At 40.3% G+C, this 22075-nt stretch overlaps 1 protein-coding gene across 1 annotated transcript; it reads right to left on the bottom strand.

The window, feature by feature from the left end:
• Nucleotides 1–2492: 2492 nt before the first annotated feature.
• On the bottom strand, nt 2493–20526 carry lrrc56 (leucine rich repeat containing 56). The gene is made up of 13 exons (XM_081356001.1): nt 20442–20526; nt 20166–20319; nt 19934–20021; nt 19593–19653; nt 18837–18933; nt 18407–18604; nt 7429–7618; nt 7169–7345; nt 3985–4049; nt 3759–3880; nt 3493–3671; nt 3115–3403; nt 2493–3021 (listed from the first exon to the last, which is right to left on the bottom strand). Exons 2-13 carry the CDS (start codon nt 20295–20297, stop codon nt 2850–2852), a joined length of 1770 nt encoding a protein of 589 aa, XP_081212127.1. The 5' UTR covers nt 20298–20319; nt 20442–20526; the 3' UTR covers nt 2493–2849.
• Nucleotides 20527–22075: the final 1549 nt, after the last annotated feature.

The following is a 22075-nucleotide window of genomic DNA, read 5'->3' as shown; positions in this document are numbered from 1 at the left end:
ATTTAGATATATTTTTAAGGTGAAAAACTGCGGTTTTACAGATACGTGACTTTCAAATGAAAGATTGGCATCAAAGCGCACACCCAGGTTCCTAACCGAAGACTTCACAGAGCAGCCATCAAGTGTTAGAGAGTATTCTAGGTTATTACGTGAGGAAGTTTTTGTCCAATAATTAGAATCATCAGCATAACAGTGAAAACTAATGCCATGCTTCCTAATGGTAGCACGTGCAGAGTGAAAAGCAACGGTCCTAGTACTGAGCCTCGTGGTACACCATACTGAACTGAATAAGACATCATACTGAATAAGACATCTCTTCATTTACTGCTACAAACTGATAACGGTCAGATAAGTATGATTTAAACCATGCTAATGCAATTCTTTCTAAAAAGGAACATAGTTGTGAAGATACTGCCTTTTCTAGTATCTTTGACAGAAAAGGTAGATTCGAGATCAGCCTGTAATTGACTAATTCTGTAGGATCAAGTTGCGTTTTTTTAACAAGCGGTTTAATCATAGCCAGCTTGAAAGTTTTTGGTACGTATCCTAAAGACAAAGATGAATTAATGATATTAAGAAGAGGATCTATGACTTCTGGAAGTATTTCTTTCAGTAGCTTAGTCAGTATAGGGTCTAACGTACATGTTGTCGATTTAGATGATTTAACGAATTTAGCAAATTCTTCCTCTTCTATAGCAATTAATGAATCAAATTTTCCCTCAGGGAGACTACAATGCACTGCCTGATGCGATACTGTAGTAGATGGTTGCATAGTTATAATTTTGTCCCTGATATTATCAATCTTATAAGTGAAGAAGTTCATAAAGTCATTACTGCTGTGCTGCTTGGAAACGTCTGTGCTAGAAGCTTTATTTTTCGTTAGTTTAGCCACTGTTTCAAATAAATACCTAGGGTTTTGTTTATTTTCTTCTAATAGGGTTGAAAAATAAGCAGATCTAGCAGCTTTTAAGGCCTCTCTGTATGCAATCGAGCTCTCTTTCCATGAAATGCGAAATACCTCTAGTTTTGTTTTGTTCCAGTTGCACTCCATTTTTCTGGCTACTCTCTTAAGGGCCAGAGTGTGCTCGTTGTACCACGGCGTTGGACTATTTTCTTTAATCTTCTTTAAGCGCAACGGAGCAACTGTGTCTAAAGTGCTGGAAAAGAGAGAGTTAAAAGTTTCTGTCGCAATATCGAGTTCTTCTAAGCTATCTGGGATGCTGAGATGATGAAACTGATCAGAAAGATTATTAATAAAGCAATCTTTAGTGGCAGAAGTGATAGGTCAAACATATTTGTAACACAAAGTCGGCTTTGCAGCCTGGGCTAAATGAAGCTTTTCAAGAGACTAGATAATGATCTGAGATGTCATCACTCTGCTGCAGAATTTCAACGACATCAATGTCAATATTGATGTATATTAAAATCACTAACAATTAGGACTTTATCTGCAGCCAGTACTAACTCTGATAGAAAGTCAGCAAATTCTTTGATAAAGTCTGTATGGTGCCCTGTATACAGTAGCCAGCACAAATCTCAAACGTGATTTATCATTTACACTAGATATTGTTACATGAAGCACCAACAATTCGAAAGAATTATATTTGAAACTAGACTTCTTAGTAATTCTGAAAATATTACTATAAATTACAGCAACACCTCCCTCCGCCTTTCAGACAAGGTTCATGTTTATAACCGTAATCTTGGGGGGTGGACTCATTTAAAGTAATGTAATCATTTGGTTTTAGCCAGGTTTCTGTCAAACACAGCACATCTAGGTTATAGTCTGTAATCATATCATTAACAATAAGTGCTTTTGAAGTAAGGTATTGAATATTCAAAACTATGGAAGCCCGTTTCCGCCACGGTTGAGTAAAAAAAAAAGATTCTTTAAGTCATAATAATGAGAAACTTTCTCATAATAATGACTTAACATCTCATAATAATGAGAAACTTTCTCATAATGACTTAACATCTCGTAATAATGAGAAACTTTCTCGTAATTATGACTTAACATCTCATAATAATGAGAAACTTTCTCATAATGACTTAACATTTTGTAATAATGAGAAACTTTCTCATAATTATGACTTAACATCTCATAATAATGAGAAACTTTACATGTCTTATGTAGGCCTATGACCTAATCTTACTGTGACAAGAGTGACCTGTCCCTGTTGTCACTTACACAAACACACACAACACACACACACACACACACACACACACACACACACACACACACACACACACACACACACACACACACACACACACACACACACACACACACACACACACACACACACACACACACACACACACACACAGTACATACATTCATACACACATCATCTTGCCTCGTTCCTCCGTTCCTTGCTGGGGCGATGTGGGTGCACACACGCACCATTAGCAAGCTGGTTTTCACACACGCAAACATATCCCCCCCCCCCCCCCCAAAACAACACACACATCTGTTGTCTTTTGATTTTCGTTTAGTTTATTACATTAATACTTGTATGTGTTCAGTGTTTGTCAGTGTCTGTGTTGCCGGTCTTTCATGTTGTGTTATTTCTATTGGCAATTCTTACACTTGACGAAGTTTGTGTATATATAGATTCATATATTTTCTTTGTTCTTTTTGTGCAGTTTTGTTTGCCATCTTTCACTTGTTTGTTACTTTTGTATATAGTTTTGGTCAAATTTTTTCCCTCTGGGACTGTTTCACCTCTCGAGCACTGTCAATAAACAGCACTTTACACCTAATCATCATTTATTTATTTATTTTTTGCGAACCCACACCGAGCGGGCCTGAGAAGACCCGTTGTCTCACACTGACCCACAATCCATCATTCCGAGTGTGTGTTTCTTCGAGCAGGCAGGAGGTTTCGTTCTGGAAGCCTCTGCAGTGCAGCGTTGGCTGTTTGTGGACGTCTGGGTGTCAGTTTTTTAAATGTGTTAGAGAGTGTTATTGGTTTGTGCTGGATGTCAGAGTATTGATGATTCCTAGTATCCTCTGACCTAAATTGGGAGAATATATTGTAGTCAGAAATGCCTTTGTTAAAGTAATAGTTCACACAAATATGAAGTTTAAAAGAAATGACGGGAATATACCGTTGTGCTCTAAGAGGGGAGACCGCAGGACTAGCAGAGGGTCTATGAGGTTTGTGGAATATTTGAGATGATACAGTCATAATACTCTGGGGACACAGGTTTCTGAGATCAGGCCCAGGAGTCTCCTCTGATGGCCTGGGTTTACTGATGTCAGCATAATGAGGTCTGAGTCTCCTGGTGCGGATCTGTGTTATCCTCCGGCCAACAGGGGGAGCTGCTGCAGAGAGTGGAGGTGAGGGAGACATGGAACAGCCCGATGAAGAGGTTAGTCTCAACATCTCGGGAGATTCTGTAAGAAAAAATAAAATAAAATAAACGTGAAGAAACACATGAGGATCATTTATAATATTTATTATTGAGAGGAATAACGTTACTTGCCTGTTGAGGGAGACTGAAAGGACGAATCAGGAGAGCCTGTGTCTCTACAGACAGTTCTGTCTTTAGTGATGTCATCACTGCTGAAACTATGATTGTGGCTACCTTCATCATCATAGTCATCATCACTGTGGTGGATTCTCATTACCTGCGGTTGCCGGTCCTCAATAGCCAACAAATGTCTGTTGGAAGTCAACGCAGTGTCCATTGTACCACATTGTAACAGGAAGCAAAGTGTATGTGTGTGTGTGTTGGAGGAGTTTCAGTACTTCTTGTGCTCAATCCTCCAGCTTCTGAGCTCAGCAAAAACATCACTACGGTCCTCACTGCTCGACTCTTCATAGTCATATGTGTGTTCAGGAATGTAACTGCTGAGCCGTGGTGAGCTAAGCTGAGCAGATGGGGAAAAAAATGTTTTCATGGGGTCTTTAATACCTAATTATATTTCCGTTAATGCTTCATGTACAGTATATGGATCAGTATGAACAGATTCACCTTTGTTTTCTGTCTTCGTACTCGAACAACCTGTAGTGGATTCCCACAGAGAACACTGCCAGCACCTGTGGAAACGTCACCTTTCACGTATCACTTTCTAACGTACCAGAAACCAGTAAATATGTGATATTACACACATATTATAAATATTACTATTGTAATATTATTTATGTATTATGTAGCGGCTGGATAGACTGGGTAAACCCAGCCCGATCTGCCGGTGATTTAATTTCGCCCTGCAGCTTAGGCTGGAAACCTGTACATTTTTCTATCCTGCTTTCCGTTACAAATCTGTGGGGACCAATCACAAACTGGCTTATCCACGTGGCGAGCAATTGGCGGGTTTAACACGATGACGATAGAGAAGTGACGGCAAGCACACTCTATCTGATTTACCCGTGTCTCGCACAACCATCAATCCAATTCCTTTTAACCTCTCGACGATGCTCAATGGCTTCTTTAGTTTAGCAAACAAATCACTCGAGTGGGTGCAAATACCACTCACTTTCATGTTTTTTTTTGCACAACCTGCAAAAATCGCTCGATGCCATTTAGGGTTGCCATTTAGACGATATCATCGTCCATCGTGATGGCTGACCGACATCGCGATGGAGAGCCACCATCGTGATGCCATGGCCCCCAACCTGTCAGACCAGCCCATTCTCACGGCAGTTCGTGAAATGGTCACATAATTTAATCAATTGATTCGTGTACACCAGTGGTTAGGAACCTATGGCTCGCGAGCCACACCTGGCTCTTTGGCAAAAACCATGTGGCTCACAAGGTCTCTCACCCTTTACCAACAAACGATCGATAAAAAAATTAAGACACATCAACAGAGATCGGCTCTCTGCAGAAAAAGCAGCCAATTACAATTCCCTTGTTGTACAGCCTACCGAAGTTAATGAAACGTTTATGATAATAATAAACTTCAAGTTGTACTGGCAAAAGTACGTGTTCAGTGCTGTTCGCGAGTATCACAAGTCACCACAGGAATCAACTTAACCACTTACTTTTCCGTGGTAACCTACAGCTAATCTCCCCCTCGCATTCGTCACGGTGCCACTGATTGTAAAAAAGCGAAAGGCGAAGCTTGAATTTCCAGGTATGTCCCTCTTTGTCTAATGTATTTTCAAGATGGATGCGCAACATGGCTGCCACCATTCGAGCGACTCACTCTTATGTATTCTAAATTGCAGATTATACACTTACGAGAATACTTAATTAGTTGGTTGAAGTGATTACACATTAATGAGAATGTATAATTTTGAAAGAACAAAGTGTTTTTTGCTAAAAATCACCTTAAAATATTACAGTGTAGCTTTAAGCTGTGAATATTTCAATTTAAAATATTTCAAACACATTTTCATTATTAAAATTTTAGTAATCTATATTCACCTTCCAAAATATTCGGTCTGATTAATAATACAACCTATAATATTCGACAAGCAATTTTCTGTCTATTTTATTTCGCTTCCACTAATTCAGTGGTTCAAATTTGGCAGAAAATTCCACGTTTCATATCCGGGAACTGCAGGAAAATCAATAGAGAGAAAGTGAAAGTAACAGTGAAGACATTGACATAAACAGCTTTTGGGCCCTATCTTGCACCCAGCGCAATTGACTTTGTACACCGACGCATGTATCATTCCTATTTTGCACCCGCGCAAAGCGCGTTTTTCCCTCCACAGACGCACGTCGCTAAACTAGGGAATGAACTTGCGCTCCCTGGGCGGTTCAGCGCAAAAAAGGAGGCGTGTTCCGGCGCAAACGTTCCCTCATGCTATTTTGCAGGTTTAGAAAACAATTGCGCCACTAACCAGGAAAAAATTGTTTAAAGTCAGTGGCGCGTTGCGCATGTTATTCATATGCTATTTTAAGGGCGCATGCTTGGCAATAATCAATGTAGCGTGTGCACAACGTGCATACACTTTGATTCTCTCATCTACACAGAAGCAGCAGTTTTCATTTTTGCAAATCATACATTATTACGATAGATAGATAGATAGATAGATAGATAGATAGATAGATAGATAGATAGACAATTTATTATAAAAGCATACATCTAGCTTACACATTTACCCAAATTATCATACGCCTTTTTAACCGAAGTTAATTTGGGTGGGTTTCTCCATCCCCAACGTCCCTGACGAGAGCGTTGCTCTCCTTGACTGTGAACCGCTCCTGGCGCGCGCCTGGCAAATCCGCCGTTACAATAGGAATCCGCTTAGAACAAACGCGTCTGCTCTTAAAGGGAATGTGAGATGACGCTCTGATTGGTTTATTTCACGTTACGCCCAAACCACACCTATGAATAATGAAGCTACTTCAGACCAACCCATTTTAGATTTGCGCCTGGCGCAAGAGTCATTTATCCCGCCGGGAAAATAGCAACAGCGCCAAGACCCGCCCACAAAGTCACTTGCGCTTTGCGCTTTGACACTTGCGTTTCAGATCGTTAAAATAGGGCCCTTTGTGTCTAATCAGCTTTTGTGTCTAATCAGCTTTTTCATATATATATATATATATTTATTTGATTAAAAATACAAAAAATAATATTATTGTGAAATATTATTACAATTTAAAATTTGTAATCTTTGTAATACAATTTCTATGTAATATACAGAAAAGTGTAATTTATTTCTGTGATCAAAGCTGAATTTTCAGCATCATTACTCCAGTCTTCAGTGTCACATGATCCTTCAGAAATCATTCTAATATGCTGATTTGATGCACACCAAACATTTCTGATTATTATCAGTGTTGAAAACAGTTTTTTACATTTTTATTTCAGGATTCTTTGATGAATAGAAAGTTCAAAAAGATTGACAAAAAGCGCTTCTCACTGCAAGGCTGGGAGAATTGTTGGCACAATGATTCTATATCAGTTTGACCTTAACATAATAACAATAAATATTATTATTATTATTATTATTAATATTATTCTTATTGGAAAAAAACAGAGTACATGCAGAGATGATTCTGTGTGGAGAAGCACACCAAGCCACTCTGAGACACTGAAAACATTGGATCATGATGGATCATTGTGTTTTACACAAGCAGTAACACATTGCTGAAACACACAACATATAAATAAATGCATAGACTTTGTGATTGATAACCACACTATTTTATTTCAATGAATCGTACAGCTCTGTGTGCCAAAATAATGCAGGAATTTTACCTTTAGTTAGATCACTGGCCTCGTGGTTCAAGATGGCGATGTCAAAGCCAGGCGACCCTGGTCTCGACCCGCTGCAGGAAGTAAGAGGTCTGGCACTGCCTGGCCTGGAGGAGATTCTCAGATCGAGAGGCTGGGCTGAAGCAGGTCTGACGCCGCACACACTGACACATCTCTCTTCTAATGGAGCAAACATTCTTAAGCATATCAAGTGCTGCTGAAACAGTCTTCAGACAGTCTTGGCAGCAACTGCTTGTCTTTACCTCTATCTGTATTTGTGTTCTCCAGGCCATCATTAACTGAACCGTCTTTGATCGATTCTTTGAGAAGAGTCCAATCCTGCTGTGAAGTTCTACAGCATTGAGGTTTGTCCTCTTCAGCAGGTACGTCATCGAGGAAGCTCAGCTGAGGGATCATCTCACGGACCGCAGACCTGTAGCTGTAGTCTAATACCTGTTCATCAAACACACAAACCAAATGTGATGAATCTATCTGAAATACAAGTGTATTTTGTGTTGTTCTTGCTGAAACACTGTAGCAACCCACCCAGAAAACCCTAGGAACTGCATAGCAACATGCTAACAGCCACATTATGGTGGCAACTTATTTCTTATCTATCTATCAATAAATTACAGGAACGTCTGTCTCTCTGTGTGTCTGTTATTCACATATCTCTCAAACCATTAGTCCGATGGATTTCAAACTTGACAGGTGTCTTGCTATGGGCACGAGTAAGTGCAGTTTGACGTTGTTTGGATTAGAAATGCAAAAGATATCATTAAATATATCGGTAAAAGAAGCACACATTGGCTTTTGCCGCTCTAGGCGCTGGCCACTCCCCCTCTCACACTGCACACTGAGTGAGCACAGCGCAGGACCAGACACAGAGAGGGTCGAAGAAAGCAGCGGAGCTTAAGTAGCGTTTTCTCGGAGTTCACTGTGTAGCCTGCACCCTGAATCGTCGTGCTTATTCATTTGTGGATGTTAACTGAATCTGTAAGTCAGGTACACTGTTTACTTCTGAATATTATATTTTATTCTGGTGCGCTTAACATTATCGCTACTGTGTAATAGTAGCCTATGCTATTAACCAACTAAACATATCCTATTCAATGCGTTCACAGTCTCTTTCACGGTCATCATTTGTAGTAGCCTATTCACAAACTGTTTGCTCAAACATAGCCTAGTCTCAATGCTAAGTTATTACTGTGTCATGCGCACTGAAGTTAGCCTGTAACTATGTGATGTTGAATATGCTATGTTAAATAGTTGCCCTGCCTATTCAACAGGATAGCTCATGTAGGCTATGCAGGCTTAAACGAGGTTAACATTGTTTTATCGGTCGTTAACTGGATAGTAGTCAACAAGTCAAACATAGCCTGATCTCAATGCTAAAACTGGCTATTATGCTCTTAACTATTAACTGATTTTGCAAGGGCATTGCACTAGTTATTATAAATGTTGAAAACAGTTGTGGTGCTTAAAGAAGCCATATTATGCCCTTTTACAAAGTCCTGATTTTTTTGGGGGGGTCTACTAATATGGGTTTTCATGCTTGAATGTTCCAAAATATATATATATTTTTCACGTCACATTGTTGCAGCACCTCTGAAATGACCGCTATCACAGTCATTTCATGTTCAGTTTCTTTATCATGTCTTGTTTAGTTTAATAGTTTCTTTGTCATGGTTTTCCGTCACTGCTTTGACTGAGTTCTAGTTCGCAGTTTGCTACCACGGTTTCGGATTAGTTGCACATCTGTTCCATATTTCTTTGATTGCCATCCCCTATGTATTTAAGCCCTCAGTTTCCTCAGTTCTGTTAGTCTTTGAAGTTTATCACATTTGGATACTTCGGTGTTAGATAATTTCAGACCTATCTCTAAACTTCCGTTTCTTTCCAAAATATTAGAGAAAGTTGTATTTATACAACTGCAGTCCTTTAAGTAAACATGGGGCCCTATTTTATGGCCTCTCTTCACTGGTTTCCTGTGCGTTTTAGAATCGATTTTAAGATTCTAGTTTTAGTTTTTAAATCATTCAATGGTTTGAATGACCAAAATATCTCTCTGATTTAATACAGCTGCATGAGCATGGCTGAAAAGTAAGGGTAACCGACCGTGCTTTTGCAGTTGTGGTCCCAAAGCTTTGGAATAACTTGCCCCTTTGTTAATTAAATTTGTTTTTCATCATCATTCTGCCTCTCTTTATTGGATTTGCTACATGCACCTGGTTCAAGGCACACTTGCCCATGGAAAGGAGCTTCGCTGCCTATGTGGAGCTTCGCTGCCTATGTGTGCTGGCTCAGTGTGCCTCACCGTTCACCGTCTGCCCCATTGATGAGGACATCGCCAGACCCGACTCCACAGTCCACACCAGACCCAGATCCAAGCTAGCCTTCAGCCATGCCTGCAGATCACAAACCAGAGCCCACTGCTGACTCTGAGCCATGACACAAGAGCCACAGCATTTCCCAGAGGCCAATTTCGTTTCGGAGCCCGAGCCCATTGCAAAGCCTGATAAGGTCATCGAGAGAATATTAGTGGAGTTCAATGGGATGGATTGGAGCTCCGTCCACACTCTTGTCGCTGAGGGCCGTTTAATGAGCTGAGTCCCCTCTGAGGTATTATTTGATGAGTTGGTTGATGTAATGTTTCATGGTCTACAGTCTCCACTCGTCCTGTCCAGTCCCAAGCACCTTCGTCTCTTCTGGTTCAGCCCAGTTCCAAGTCGTCTTTGTGGTCATTGCATCAGACCAGCTCACGTCTCCACCTCGGCTCATCCTTGGTACTCCAGACCTTCTGTGTCACCCTGGATCTTCATCTCCTCGGTTTCTGCCTGGGTCTCGTCCTATCACGACTTCAACTCAGTCAGTCGGGCTCCAAGTCGCCAAGTCAGACCAGCTCCAAGTCTCCTTCATCACCATTGGTTCTACCCAGCTCAAAGTCTCCTTCGTTGCAGATGATGGTCCCGCTCAACCTCCCTCCTCCTCTTCCTAAGCCATCCAGTTCCTTGGCCTCACCTTCGCTGTCTCCCTTTAGCCACTCAGCTCCTCCAGTGGTTGCTTCCAGCTGCTCGGATCCAGGTTGGGCTTCTCAGCTGTCAGCTCCACTTTGGTGTGAGGATCCTTCCGATCCACCTCGAGCCTCTGTGCAACCGACTGAGGACAATGGCAAAACCGCCAAGCCTACCTCTCCACCTCAGCTCCGCCTTGGCACTCCAGACCAAGGGGCAACATTCTGATCTGAAAAATGAAGCCTACCCGGAAGTGCGAGAAACTGCAATACATCGAAAATCCGCTAGGGCGAGGTCCCAAAAGGGAGCAAATTTCCATAGCCTCCATGTTAAAATGTCTGTTTTCACAGCATAAATTCATGTTTTTACAGGTTGGTCCCATGGACTTTTATTGTATTTTTCGATAGGTTCCGAGTACCTGACAACCATGAGGGCTGTGAATTTTTTTTCTAACTCGTTTAGATCGTATTTAGATGTAAAATGTATGACAATAAGGGCGTGGTTAACTTTGATTGACAGCTTGATTGACAGCTGACAAGGCAGCGCCACGGAGAATGACAACATAAGAACCGCTATTTTTTAATACAGTTGACATATAATACTACTGTTTCTGTATCATGAAATGTAGTTTTAGGAGTTTTTCAGGAGAGAATGTAGTTGTTTAAAGCTCAAATCTGTGGTTTATTTTATTAAAGATTTATGAAAATTGTATCCAGTTGTGAGATCCAGCGATGACCGGGCGCTCATGTACCCCACCTGGAACAGCCTTTCCTCGGCTAGTCGTTCTGAGGTTTGACGCTGACTCTGGCGTCTCTGTAGTGGTTAAACATGAGATATAATTCGTCTTGTGTATATCTAACGGGCGATTTTTGGTCTCGTAAATCTATAATTTGTTCCCTGGCCAATCGTTTTGGCTGAGGGGAAGTTTCATAACTTTATAAGCTATTTAACTTTACCATTGTATGGTTAGACTAGATCGAGCGCTGACTTTGTATGTTTGACTGAATTGTTTGCTTTATTTGTATAGCTTCTTGTAACTTTACCTTTTACTTATACTTTTATAATAGCTAATATTGATCAAACTGAAATTTAACAAAAAGAGACTGGGTTGAGTTTTGTCATTTTATATTTTAATACAACGAATATGATCTGTAATGTTGTTTACTGCAACATCTGTTGTTTAGTACAAATGCACATATTGCCTGGACCATATTAAAATGTTTAATATTTTTATATTATATTTAAAACGGAAAGAGGCAGGTTTGTGTTTTATATTTAGTTTTTTTTATAAATAGGCAAACGTTATGTGCAGTGAATATAATCAATACGCGTTGCCTGAACCACATTTGTGTGGCTATAATGTTTAAGATTTCTTTAAATGAAAACGAAAAGAGTTAGTATGGTGTTTTATAACATATTTCGTTGCCTAAAATATACACAGAGATAACCGAAGTAGCAGAGCGAGCTGAGTGACTCGCACTGCGTCAGAAAGTGGGCGGGGTTAGGATTTCCCAAGATATTCCAAGATGGCGCCGCCCATACCCCCCATAAACGGCTTCAAACCCGTTCTTCAGAAAGTCTATGGGTGACGTCACAGACGCTTTGTCCATATTTTTTACAGTCTATGCTCCAGACCTTCTGTGTCACCCTGGGTCTTCATCTCCTCGGTTCTGCCTGGGTCTCTTCCTATCATGACTACACCTCAGTCAGTCGGGCTCCAAGTCACCAAGTCAGACCAGCTCCAAGTCGCCTTTGTTGCCATTGGTCCTGCCCAACTCAGAGCCTCCTTTGTTGCGGATGGTCCCGCTCAACCTCCCTCTCCCTCCTCCTCCATCCAGTTCCTTGGCCTTACCTTCAGCCCCTCGGCTCCTCCAGTGGTTCCTTTCTGCTGCCCGGATCCACGTTGGGCTTCTCAGCTGTCAGCTCCGCTTTGTGAGGATCCTTCAGCCCCACCACGAGCCTCTGTCGCACCTACTGAGGACAATGGCGGAACTGCCAAGCCCACATCTCCACCTCGGTACTCCAGACCTTATGTGTCACCTTGGGTCTTCGTCTCCTCCTATCACGACTTCAACTCAGTCGGTCAGGCTCCTGGCTCCATCTTGGTTCCTCCCTCCATTAGTTCCACCGTGGGCTTTTGTCCTGGCTCTGCCCTGGGTCATCTTCTATCTACTCCCTCCTTCATCTCCTCCCTGGCTCCTCTCTCCATCATCTCTGCCTTGGTATTCCCTTCTACCAGCCCCTATGGTCAAGTCTATCTCTAGATCCTCGTCCACCTCCAGAACTTCTCCCTCCCTCCTCTGTTGGACTTGTGCAGCATGAGGACTCGCTTTCCTGGGGAGGGGTGTTACGTCACAGTCATGTCATGTTTAGTTTCTTTATCATATCTTGTTTGGTTTAATAGTTTTGTTGTCATGTTCTGTTTAGTTTCTTTGTCACGATTTTCCCTTCTAGTTCTAGTTCATAGTTTGTTGCCATGGTTTCTAATTAGTTGCACACCTGTTAGTTCCTGTCTCTATGAAGCCCCTACTTCTGAAAAGTGCAATGTGCTCTGCTTGGTTGGCTAGAGAAGTGTGTTATGATTGGTCAAATGCTTTGAGTGTGTTTGGGAAATGTCACTCCCCTTACCCTCACTGAACTCAACCAGGCCTCACCCATTTTGCATATGCCTTGCATACACGTTCTCAGAAGAAAACTAAATCGAGATGTTTTAGGGAGTTATATACTCCCTTATAGAGAATATAGAGAATAACTCCCTTTGGAGTGGCTTTATACTTTGTAATTTAGCTGACATTTTTCATGCTAAAATAGCAACATTTAAGAATAAAGAAAGTTGAAAAATAGATCCTCTATTTGACCAATCACTATGTCATATTCATGTCATTTTCACTGTGTGAAATTACTCAAATTAATGTTACCTTGTCTTTAATTTAAAAAATATGATTCCCATTGTGCAGAAACTTGCCAGATTACTGAGTGCCCTGTTGGTTATATCTATATATATATAATGGCCACCATGCTCTCTAAGATATTGGCATCGGTCATCAAAAAACAATATCGTTTGACCAGTTTTTTTCAGGATTTATTGATCGAGCGTTCAAAAGAACAGCATTTATTTTAAACAGAAATCTTTTTTTAACACTAATTCAGCAAGGACATATTAAAGCAACACTATGGAACTTTTCCTCTGCGGTCCCCCTACAGGTTGGAAGAGGAATTGTCCATTACCGCTGTCATAAATCGTTTAGCCTACCGCAGCCTACTGTCGCACGCACGCCCACTGTTTATCCAGCACCAGCTTTGGAATGAACGATGTCCACAGACAAGGTAGAGTATGATGCATGATTTTATGAAAGTATGATGTATTGCGACATCAGAAACAAAATAATGACTATTGTAACGCTTGCCGTAAAGCAAGTCAAATTTGTAGTTTTCTTATGTCTCATTAGAACTACAGAGACGCGACCCGATCTGGCAATCTTACATAGTGTGGTTATAGCAGAAAGAACCACAAAGCGGAGGCATAAGTGCCTTTCACCCTGTTACGACTTGATGAACCCACTGAAATGATTTTGGAAACATTATTTTAAGGTAAAAAAATGTTACATAGTGTTGCTTTAAATTCATCAAAAGTGACAGTACAAGTCTTGTCTTTACCCAAAAGACCCCAAACTTTTGAACAGTAGGGCACATCTATATCGTTATCAGTCACTTGTTTCTGTGAAAGGAAATGCAAAGGGCTGTTTTCATCCGCAGTAAAGGAAGTGAGTGAAAGACAGAGAGAAAGCAAATGAGGGCACCGTTCAATGAACTTCATTTACCACTTCATGAATATTCAAAGCAGTTTGTTCACTCACTGAACACTTGCCCCAGTTTTGTAATTCCTGAAACTGAAAACAGTAAGAAAATTGCAACCATAACCAAAAACTGAAAGAAGTAAGGGGAACTCAGTCTAAATAAAAGTGTTGATATGTGTAAAATGAATCAGATATATTAAATAAAGATAAAAATTTATTCTGAATATTAGATTTTATTTTTTTCCCATTGGCAGCTAAATGAAATAAAATATGTTTAAACTGAAGTACTAAAATTACAAAAACTAAAATAGTTTTTCTTTTAAAATATTAAAGCTAAACAGAATAAAAAAAATTAAAAAAACCTAAAATTATAATGAAAAGTGAAAATATAAAATGAAAAGCAAATTCAAAATATTTATAATAGTATGTAAATATTTTTTAAAAAAAACTATAAAACTACTGTTTTAACTATATTTTTTATCAAATGCTTGCAAAAATATATACATTTTATAAATAAGAAAGAGATAATAAATACCAATATAATATTTATAACACTTTACAATTAGGTCCTTCACTTTATTTAATGTATTAACTAAGATTAACTAACAATGAGCAATGCATTTGTGACAATCTCAGGTAAAGGACTGGATGTTACAATCCTGGAATCCACGTATCCCAAGATGGTTATACTATAAGCTGAAAATAGGAGAGATATTGAGACAAGTGCCGAGGATCACTGGCTTCACTGGGGTCATCAGGTGGGCACCCTCCTTCACGAGTGTTTCGATGATTTCGATGAACCCATAACACCTCCAGAGGGCTCATCGGCAACACCTAGCGTCCCAGGTGTGCCCCCCTCGGCTTGTGATCCCCCCTTGCTCAAATACTGTTACTGTCTACAGGCCCAGATACTATCCTTTCTCTTCAATCACAGCCAACGGCTGGCCTCCTCTGCTGCATTGGAGAGAGATTTCACAATCTGCTGCAGAGCCTGACCTCGCATTCCTAGGTCCTTCAAAAACCGAACTGAGGAGCGTCCGACAAACCCTCTACAGCTGACCTCCACTGGGTAGATCCTGACTTTCCACCCACGCTGCTCAGCATCAACTGCCAGCTCTGAGTACTTTAGTCTCTTTCGTTCATACGCCTCTTCCAATGAGTCCTCCCACGGCACTGTCAGTTCCACTAGGAAGGCAGTGCGAAGGGTGGAGGACCAAAAGACGATGTCAGGTCTAAGGTTTGTTACTGCAATCTCAGTGGGGAAGTGCAACCGCTGGTTTAGATCCGCTAATAACTTCCAGTCTCGTGCTTTGTGCAGCAGGCCCGGATATGAGCTGGATCTCTGCGATCTACTTGGTGTTATACCTGCACGAACGAAGGCCATTGACGGATACTGCTTGGCTGGCAGAGGCGGGAGGGTATTTGTGGCTGTTCGCTTGGCCTCAAGGCTGGCCGCTAAGCACCTTAGCACCTGATTATGCCGCCATGTATAACGGCCTTGTGCCAAGCTTGTTTTACAGCCAACCAAGATGTGTTTTAGGTTTGCTGAAGAGGGACACAGGGAGCAGGTGGCATCTTCCCCATACCACTGCTGGAGGTTAGTTGGTGATGGTAAAACATCATACACTGCTCGAATGAAGAAGCTGACTCGGTATGCCTCCATCCCCCACAACTCCCTCCAGGAGAGTTTCCTCTTTTCTACCTCCTTCCACTGTGTCCATTGGCCTTGTTTCACATGTGAAACTGCCTTTGTAAGCCTCATCACCTGCTCCTGTTTGAGTATCTCTTCCACGACTAAACCTCGCCGTTGTAAAGGAGTAGCTTTGTGCCAGAATGGTACATTTTCCCCAACTCCTAGACCTTGTTTCCCCAACTGTACGCGCCCGACAATTTCTTGGTGCCTGAGAGCAGATTTTGCTTGCTCTGACGCCACAGCTGAGGACCACTTTCTACCAGTCGATCGGGTAGGGGCAGTTCTGGCAACTACATTGTCTCGAGACTCTGTCAGAGTCATCTCAAGCCTCACCTTGGCACACTTGAACTCCTCGGTAAGGCAGGACACAGGTAGCTCTAGTACACCTTTTCCATACAGTGCTGTGTTGGTAATGCACCTAGAAAGACCAAGCCACTTCTTGGCATAAGAGCTAATCAGCCGCTCCAGCATTTCGGCCTTGGAAAGAGGAATATCGTAGACAGTTAGTGGCCACATTAGGCGTGGGAGGAGGCCAAACTGCAGGCACCAGAGTTTTAAACTGCCAGGCAGTAAGGTGCTGTCGATGCTCTTCAAACCATTATTGGTGACCTCTTTGAGTTGGACAACCTGCACTGTGTCCTTCAATGATGCGTCATACCATCGTCCGAGGCTCTTAACAGGTTTCTCTGCCACTGTTTGTATTGGCCATTCATCAATAAAGAAACGATGCTCTGCCAACTTTCCTTTCACAATAGATACACTCCTGGACTTACAAGGCTTTATTTTCATTCGAGCCCACTTGATGATGTCCTGAAGCTTGCCTAAGAGTCGCCGGGTACAAGCTTTGGTGGTCGTAAGAGTGGTTAGGTCATCCATGTATGCCCTAATTGGAGGGAGCCTGAGTCCGGCTGCTGAGCGCTCCCCCCCAACCACCCAGCGTGACGCACGAATGACAACCCCCATAGCCATTGTGAAAGTCAGAGGAGAGATGGTGCATCCAGCCATTATCCCTACTTCCAAGTGCTGCCATGCAGTAGTATACTGCTCTGTTGTGAGGCATAGCTGTATGTCCTGAAAGTAGGACTGGACTAGATTGAGGATCGGTTTTGGCACACCAAAGTAGCAAAATGCCATCCAGAGAAGATTGTGTGGGACAGATCCAAAAGCATTTGCAAGATCTAAAAAAACAACATGCAGGTCTCTGGACTCCCTCTTGGCAGCTTGGATTTGGTGCCAGATCATGGATGTATGCTCCAAACACCCTGAGAAGCCAGGAATACCTGCTTTTTGCACTGTTGTATCAATGTACCCGTTTTTCTCAAGGTAAAGAACTAATCTACGTGCCAGAATGTTGAAAAAGATCTTACCCTCAACATTCAAGAGGCAGATGTGACGAAATTGGTCGACAGCAGTAGAGTTCTTTTCTTTGGGGATGAGGACCCCTCCTGCCCTTCTCCATACCGTTGGTATCTCCTGCTTCTGCCACACCACTTTCATCAGTTTCCACAAGAACTTTAGCACACCTGGTGCATTCTTATAAATCTTGTAGGGAACACCATTTGGCCCCGGGGAAGATGCTGTTCTTGCACCCCGGACTGTTGTAACTACCTCATTCCACTTTGGTGGGCAGGTTTCAAATGAAGAGTGTGGAGGATGTAGAGGCATGTCAGAGGGGAGGACAATTGGGTCATTACGATGGGGGTCTGAATGGACTCCCCTCAAATATGCCTCGAGGTCTTCTTTTGATGTTACCAGCTTGCCGCTCTTTTCCTTTACAAAGAGACCTTTCGTAAACCGGAAGGGGTCACTAAAGAACTTGGCTCTTGATTGTTCTTTTTTCCGACGCCTCTTTCTCAGATATTCTGCTCTTCGCAAAGTTGCAAGTCTGCTTTTGATCTCAGCTTGGAGCACATTTATTCCATCCTTCTCCTCTTCAGAAGCTTTCCTCCACTGTTTCTTCAATAACCGTCTTTCTTTAACCAACTGATCTATCTCCTGTTGTCTCCTGGATTTGATCTTGGTGGTGCATGGATTTCTGGTGCCGCTCACAGTTCCAAATCTTTCAGCTCCGTAGTTGTAAATTAACTCTCCCATTTTTTCCATTTTCTTCACAGCTGGTGCCTTAAGTTGTTCCAACAGACAACAAAGATCCTCATCGACATTTTGCCTCCCCAATAGCAGGTATTTATTAATATGAATTAATCTTTTTTAATGTTAATTAATACAAATGCAATTGTTCATTGTTGTTCATGCTAGCTCAGGTCACTTAAATAATGTTAACTTAACAGATACAACATTTGACTTTAATCTACAAGTAAATGTTGAAATTAACTTTAACTAAGATTAATAAATACTGTAAAAGCATTTTTCATTATTAGTTTATGGCAACTATTGTTTAACAAATGGGAACCTTATTGTAAAGTGTTACCAAATGTTTTTTTCACTTATTTTGTTCTGCTCGGCCAAAAAGTAGCAATGCCCCAGAGACAATATTTACATCAATCATTTCCCTTGTCCATTTCGGGTCTCTAATATCAAACATATTATTGTGTCATTTCTATATGGATGGGGAGGGGCAGCATTACATGAAGTAAAGTCCATGATTTAATGGACTATATGGAGACATCATTATCTGTCGGGACCATTAGTCTGGTCCACCACAGAGAGAAGCTGAGCCTCATCTCTCTCATTCTCTATTAGAAAGGCCGCCCATATTATGCTGTATAAACTCATGTACCTCTGACATGCCTGGACTGGGACAGGTGCACACAGGGTTTCCTTCCAGTGAAAGCGTTCTGAGCTTCCCACAACAGCCTAAATACATCAACTGAGCCAGATCATCGACATCATTCCCCTCCAGGTCCAACAGCTCCAGGTGTTCCAGCATACTGACTGGAGTCAGGTCTGAGATACTGTTATACGCCACATACAGCTCCTGAGGAAAACATAATACAGTGCAAGAGTGGTTTACTGTATAAGGTGACTCCTTTACTTTTATTCAAAGGTTTTAAAAAATAAACATTTTATATTATTTAATACTTGTCATAAAAAAACGTTCTCCTATTAAAATACGTTCCCATTAGAAAAACAAATACCTTTTACTGTGCCTTCCAAAAAAAGAGTTTAATCAATTCAGTAACCTTTTGCTTCTAAGTGTTGTTTGATACCTTTAAGCTGGCGAGAGCAGGAACTCCCTCCAGGTCGGTCAGACCGCATCGAGACAGCCATAAGACCTGCAGGTGGGACAGGCTGGTCCCGAGATCCCTGAGGAAATACTGAGAATAATAAGCCATCATTGCATTCCCTGATTCACTCCGTCTCTCTATAGTGTTATATTTCAAGAATTAATTGCGTGTTTATTTTATATTAAATTGAATGTAGTATGTTGTGCAAATATTTGTTTATTCTTATGGTTGTAGATGTTTTTTGATGGTGAGGACATGTAAAGGACATCCAAGTCCCCAAATTGTCATTGTCTTCCCATGTGAAAAGTACATGTAAAAGGGATAATTCACCCCAAAATGAAAATTACTTACCCTTGAGGTGTTCCAAACCTGTATGAGTTTCTTTCTTCTGTTGAAAAGAAGACAGATAGAAGATAGAAAAGAAGATATTTTGAAGAATGTTCTGGTTACCAACATTCTTCAAAATATCTTATTTTTTTGCGCAGTAGAAGAAAGAAACTCATACAGATTAGGAACAACTTGAGGGTGAGTAAGTGATGACAACATTTTCATTTTTGGGTGAACTTAATAGCAGTATTAATATTCTGCAAAATACCTTCTGTTGTGTTCCACAGAAGAAAGTCATTCAGGGTTTAGAAAGAGGGAAAGTAACTGATGACAGATTTAAAATTTTTGGGTGAATTATTATTCCTTTCTGGATGTAACAAAGTAACTTATGTAGGGAAATGCAGGTCTTACCGCACAGATGAGATCAAACTGTTGTTCATTTTCAGCTGTGTAAGTTTAGGCAAGTATATTCCTGTGAGAAAAGTGGACAAAAACACAAACGTTCATCAGATTTCATAAAAGGTAATGTCTTCATTACCCATTCAGCCATTTCAATCCAAACTACACCCCAATCAATCACATTTGGACCATTACTATGTTTTTTTACAATGTGACATGATTTTTATGACAAGTAATATGTGGCTCCCCCAAATTCTTAATACCAGCATAATGTAAAAATAGATATATTATCTAAAACATGTAAATAGACTACATTTTCGAAATGATTTTATTTTAACAAATAAAAATCTCACCAAAGTTGTCTAAAGTGTCATGTCTGGTGTCAACACACATCTCTAGTGACTTCACTTCTTGTAGATTTTCTGATCCAGTCAGGATTTTCTGAGAGGGAATAAAAGACATTTAACATATAAACAGCAGGTGGGTTTGCGCTAAATGTACAGTATAATATAACGTTTTCACATGTAAGTTATCGCCCAATTCATAGGAAAAGTTTAATGTTTAGCCTCAACAATAAGAGCTTACCAACTTTTCTGGTGAGAGACACAGTTCGTCCATCATCAGGTCAGAGAGATCGGGGTCAGCAGGAGGTTTAGGGTTTGATATAAACTCATTCACAGTGTCGGCTCTCTTCTTCTGCGATGCTTCACTCGACATCTGCAACCTTTGCTTTCCTGCCCTGAAATAAATGTTAACAGTTTTAGAGAAAACGGCAAACTGAATGAATTAAGTAAAATGTTCAAAGTTTACTATGTCATACTATGTGCGTTCTATCTTCATACATATTAATTATTTTCTTACCTATTGAGCCTAAACAACGTGATTATTCGGTGTGTCTTCAGCCTCACTCGACAGCAAGTTTGGATAGCAACGGGAACTACTTCCTGGATACGGGCAGGGCACGTGGGATTTGTAGTCCTTGATCAAAAACATCGTCGTGACTGTAGCCAAAGTGCATTTAAGAGTGTAAGTCTGTGCTGTAGCATAATGAATAGACATATTATATAAAGTTATCATTTCCATGAACGCGCACGAAATAACGAATTCTACAATGATGAATATTACATTCTACTACGATTACATTCACACTTACACTTAGGACGTAAACAACTAGGTTAAAATTTTACTCTCTGACTGTTTTGCCCAAAAAGTTCTGTATTATTTTTAATGTTAACTTTAGACAAGGTATTATTTATTGACTCAGTGACTTAGTGAGTATTTTATTTATTTATTTGTTTGTTTGTTTATTTTAGCTATTAGGATGCTTTATAATGTTTTAGTGTCCATTGTGTGTTCAGTTGTCCTGGTACCCTGAAAATCCGCTGGGGGAACGCAATGTAACAGTCTCTTCTTGGATACTACAGTATATTCCCTAAGCTGGTCACATAAGCAGCAGTAGAGGAAAATAAATTAAAAAGCCTAGTCAATATACTCACTAAAATGTACAAAGACTGGCCTAAATATTCACAAAAGTTAAAAAGCCTTACTTTTGTACTTTATTATGTACATGATAGTTATGAGGTTATGATAATGTTGTGATTCAATCACTCAGGGTTGCCAGATTACAAAGCTCACTCGAATATACTAACTAACTAACTAAATTTCAGTTTTATGTGTATGTAAAAAAAATAGGCTATTCATTTTTTTTACACCAAAATAAGATATTTGTACTAAAATAAAATACAACAATTATTTAAAATTTTAAGAATGTATACAATTATAAAAAAGTAAATATACATTTAAAATAATTGTATTTATATTGCAATATATTTATATTGCCTAATTAACCCTCATCCTTCACACGGGTCATTTTGACCCGATTTATTTATTTATTTATTTGTCGCACTTGAACCACGAATACACAAAAACATATTTATGGATTCGAGGAGTTTTGTTGTTGAAATAAAAAAAAGTAACAAATCCTTCCCTCGCGGGTCAATTTGATTCCCTTAGGGAATGAATGGAATGCGAGGAATGCTTCAGTACACATAGAAAAACCTAAAAATGCTCAAACTTTACCAAACAATTATTTTATAATGTCTACATGTGTATCTGAATGCACACTGAAGTAACACTGACTTTAGGACCCAGCGGAACCTCTCATTTGAGTTATAAGGCCATCTAGTGGCAAGAGTTATGAAATATCATGATATATTTTTTTTCCCACAAGAGGTCGGCAAAGACCAAAATTGTGAGTTAGTTTGAATTTAAGTTGAAAGAATGTGAGGAATGTGCTTAAATTACAAAATTACTATTTATTTATGATTTATTGATCAAATCTAGTAATTTAAAGGTAAATAAAATAAAATAAAATAAAATAAAATAAAATAAAACAAGCTTTCTGGTCAAAAAAATAAAATAAAAATGAAGTATAATTTTAGGGCTTCGGGTCACTTTGACCCGCAAGGGAAGGATTTTGTTCCAGGGCGCAAGCT

The sequence above is a fragment of the Scardinius erythrophthalmus genome, assembly GCF_964197995.2.
Source record: "Scardinius erythrophthalmus genome assembly, chromosome: 24".
Classification (NCBI taxonomy): Eukaryota; Metazoa; Chordata; class Actinopteri; order Cypriniformes; family Leuciscidae; genus Scardinius; species Scardinius erythrophthalmus.
The sequence above is the reverse complement of the archived record's forward strand: the minus strand, read 5'-3'. Positions and strand labels throughout refer to the sequence as shown.

Excerpts from the sequence above, each read along its gene's own strand:
- lrrc56 (XM_081356001.1), bottom strand. The coding sequence starts at position 20,297 with ATGTCGAGTGAAGCATCGCAGAAGAAGAGAGCCGACACTGTGAATGAG. Across the intron at positions 18,934-19,592 it reads AGTTTGATCTCATCTGTGCG|GGATCTCGGGACCAGCCTGT; the intron begins GTAAGACCTGCA and ends GTATTTCCTCAG. Across the intron at positions 7,619-18,406 it reads CCAGTCCAGGCATGTCAGAG|GTATTAGACTACAGCTACAG; the intron begins GTACATGAGTTT and ends TTTGATGAACAG.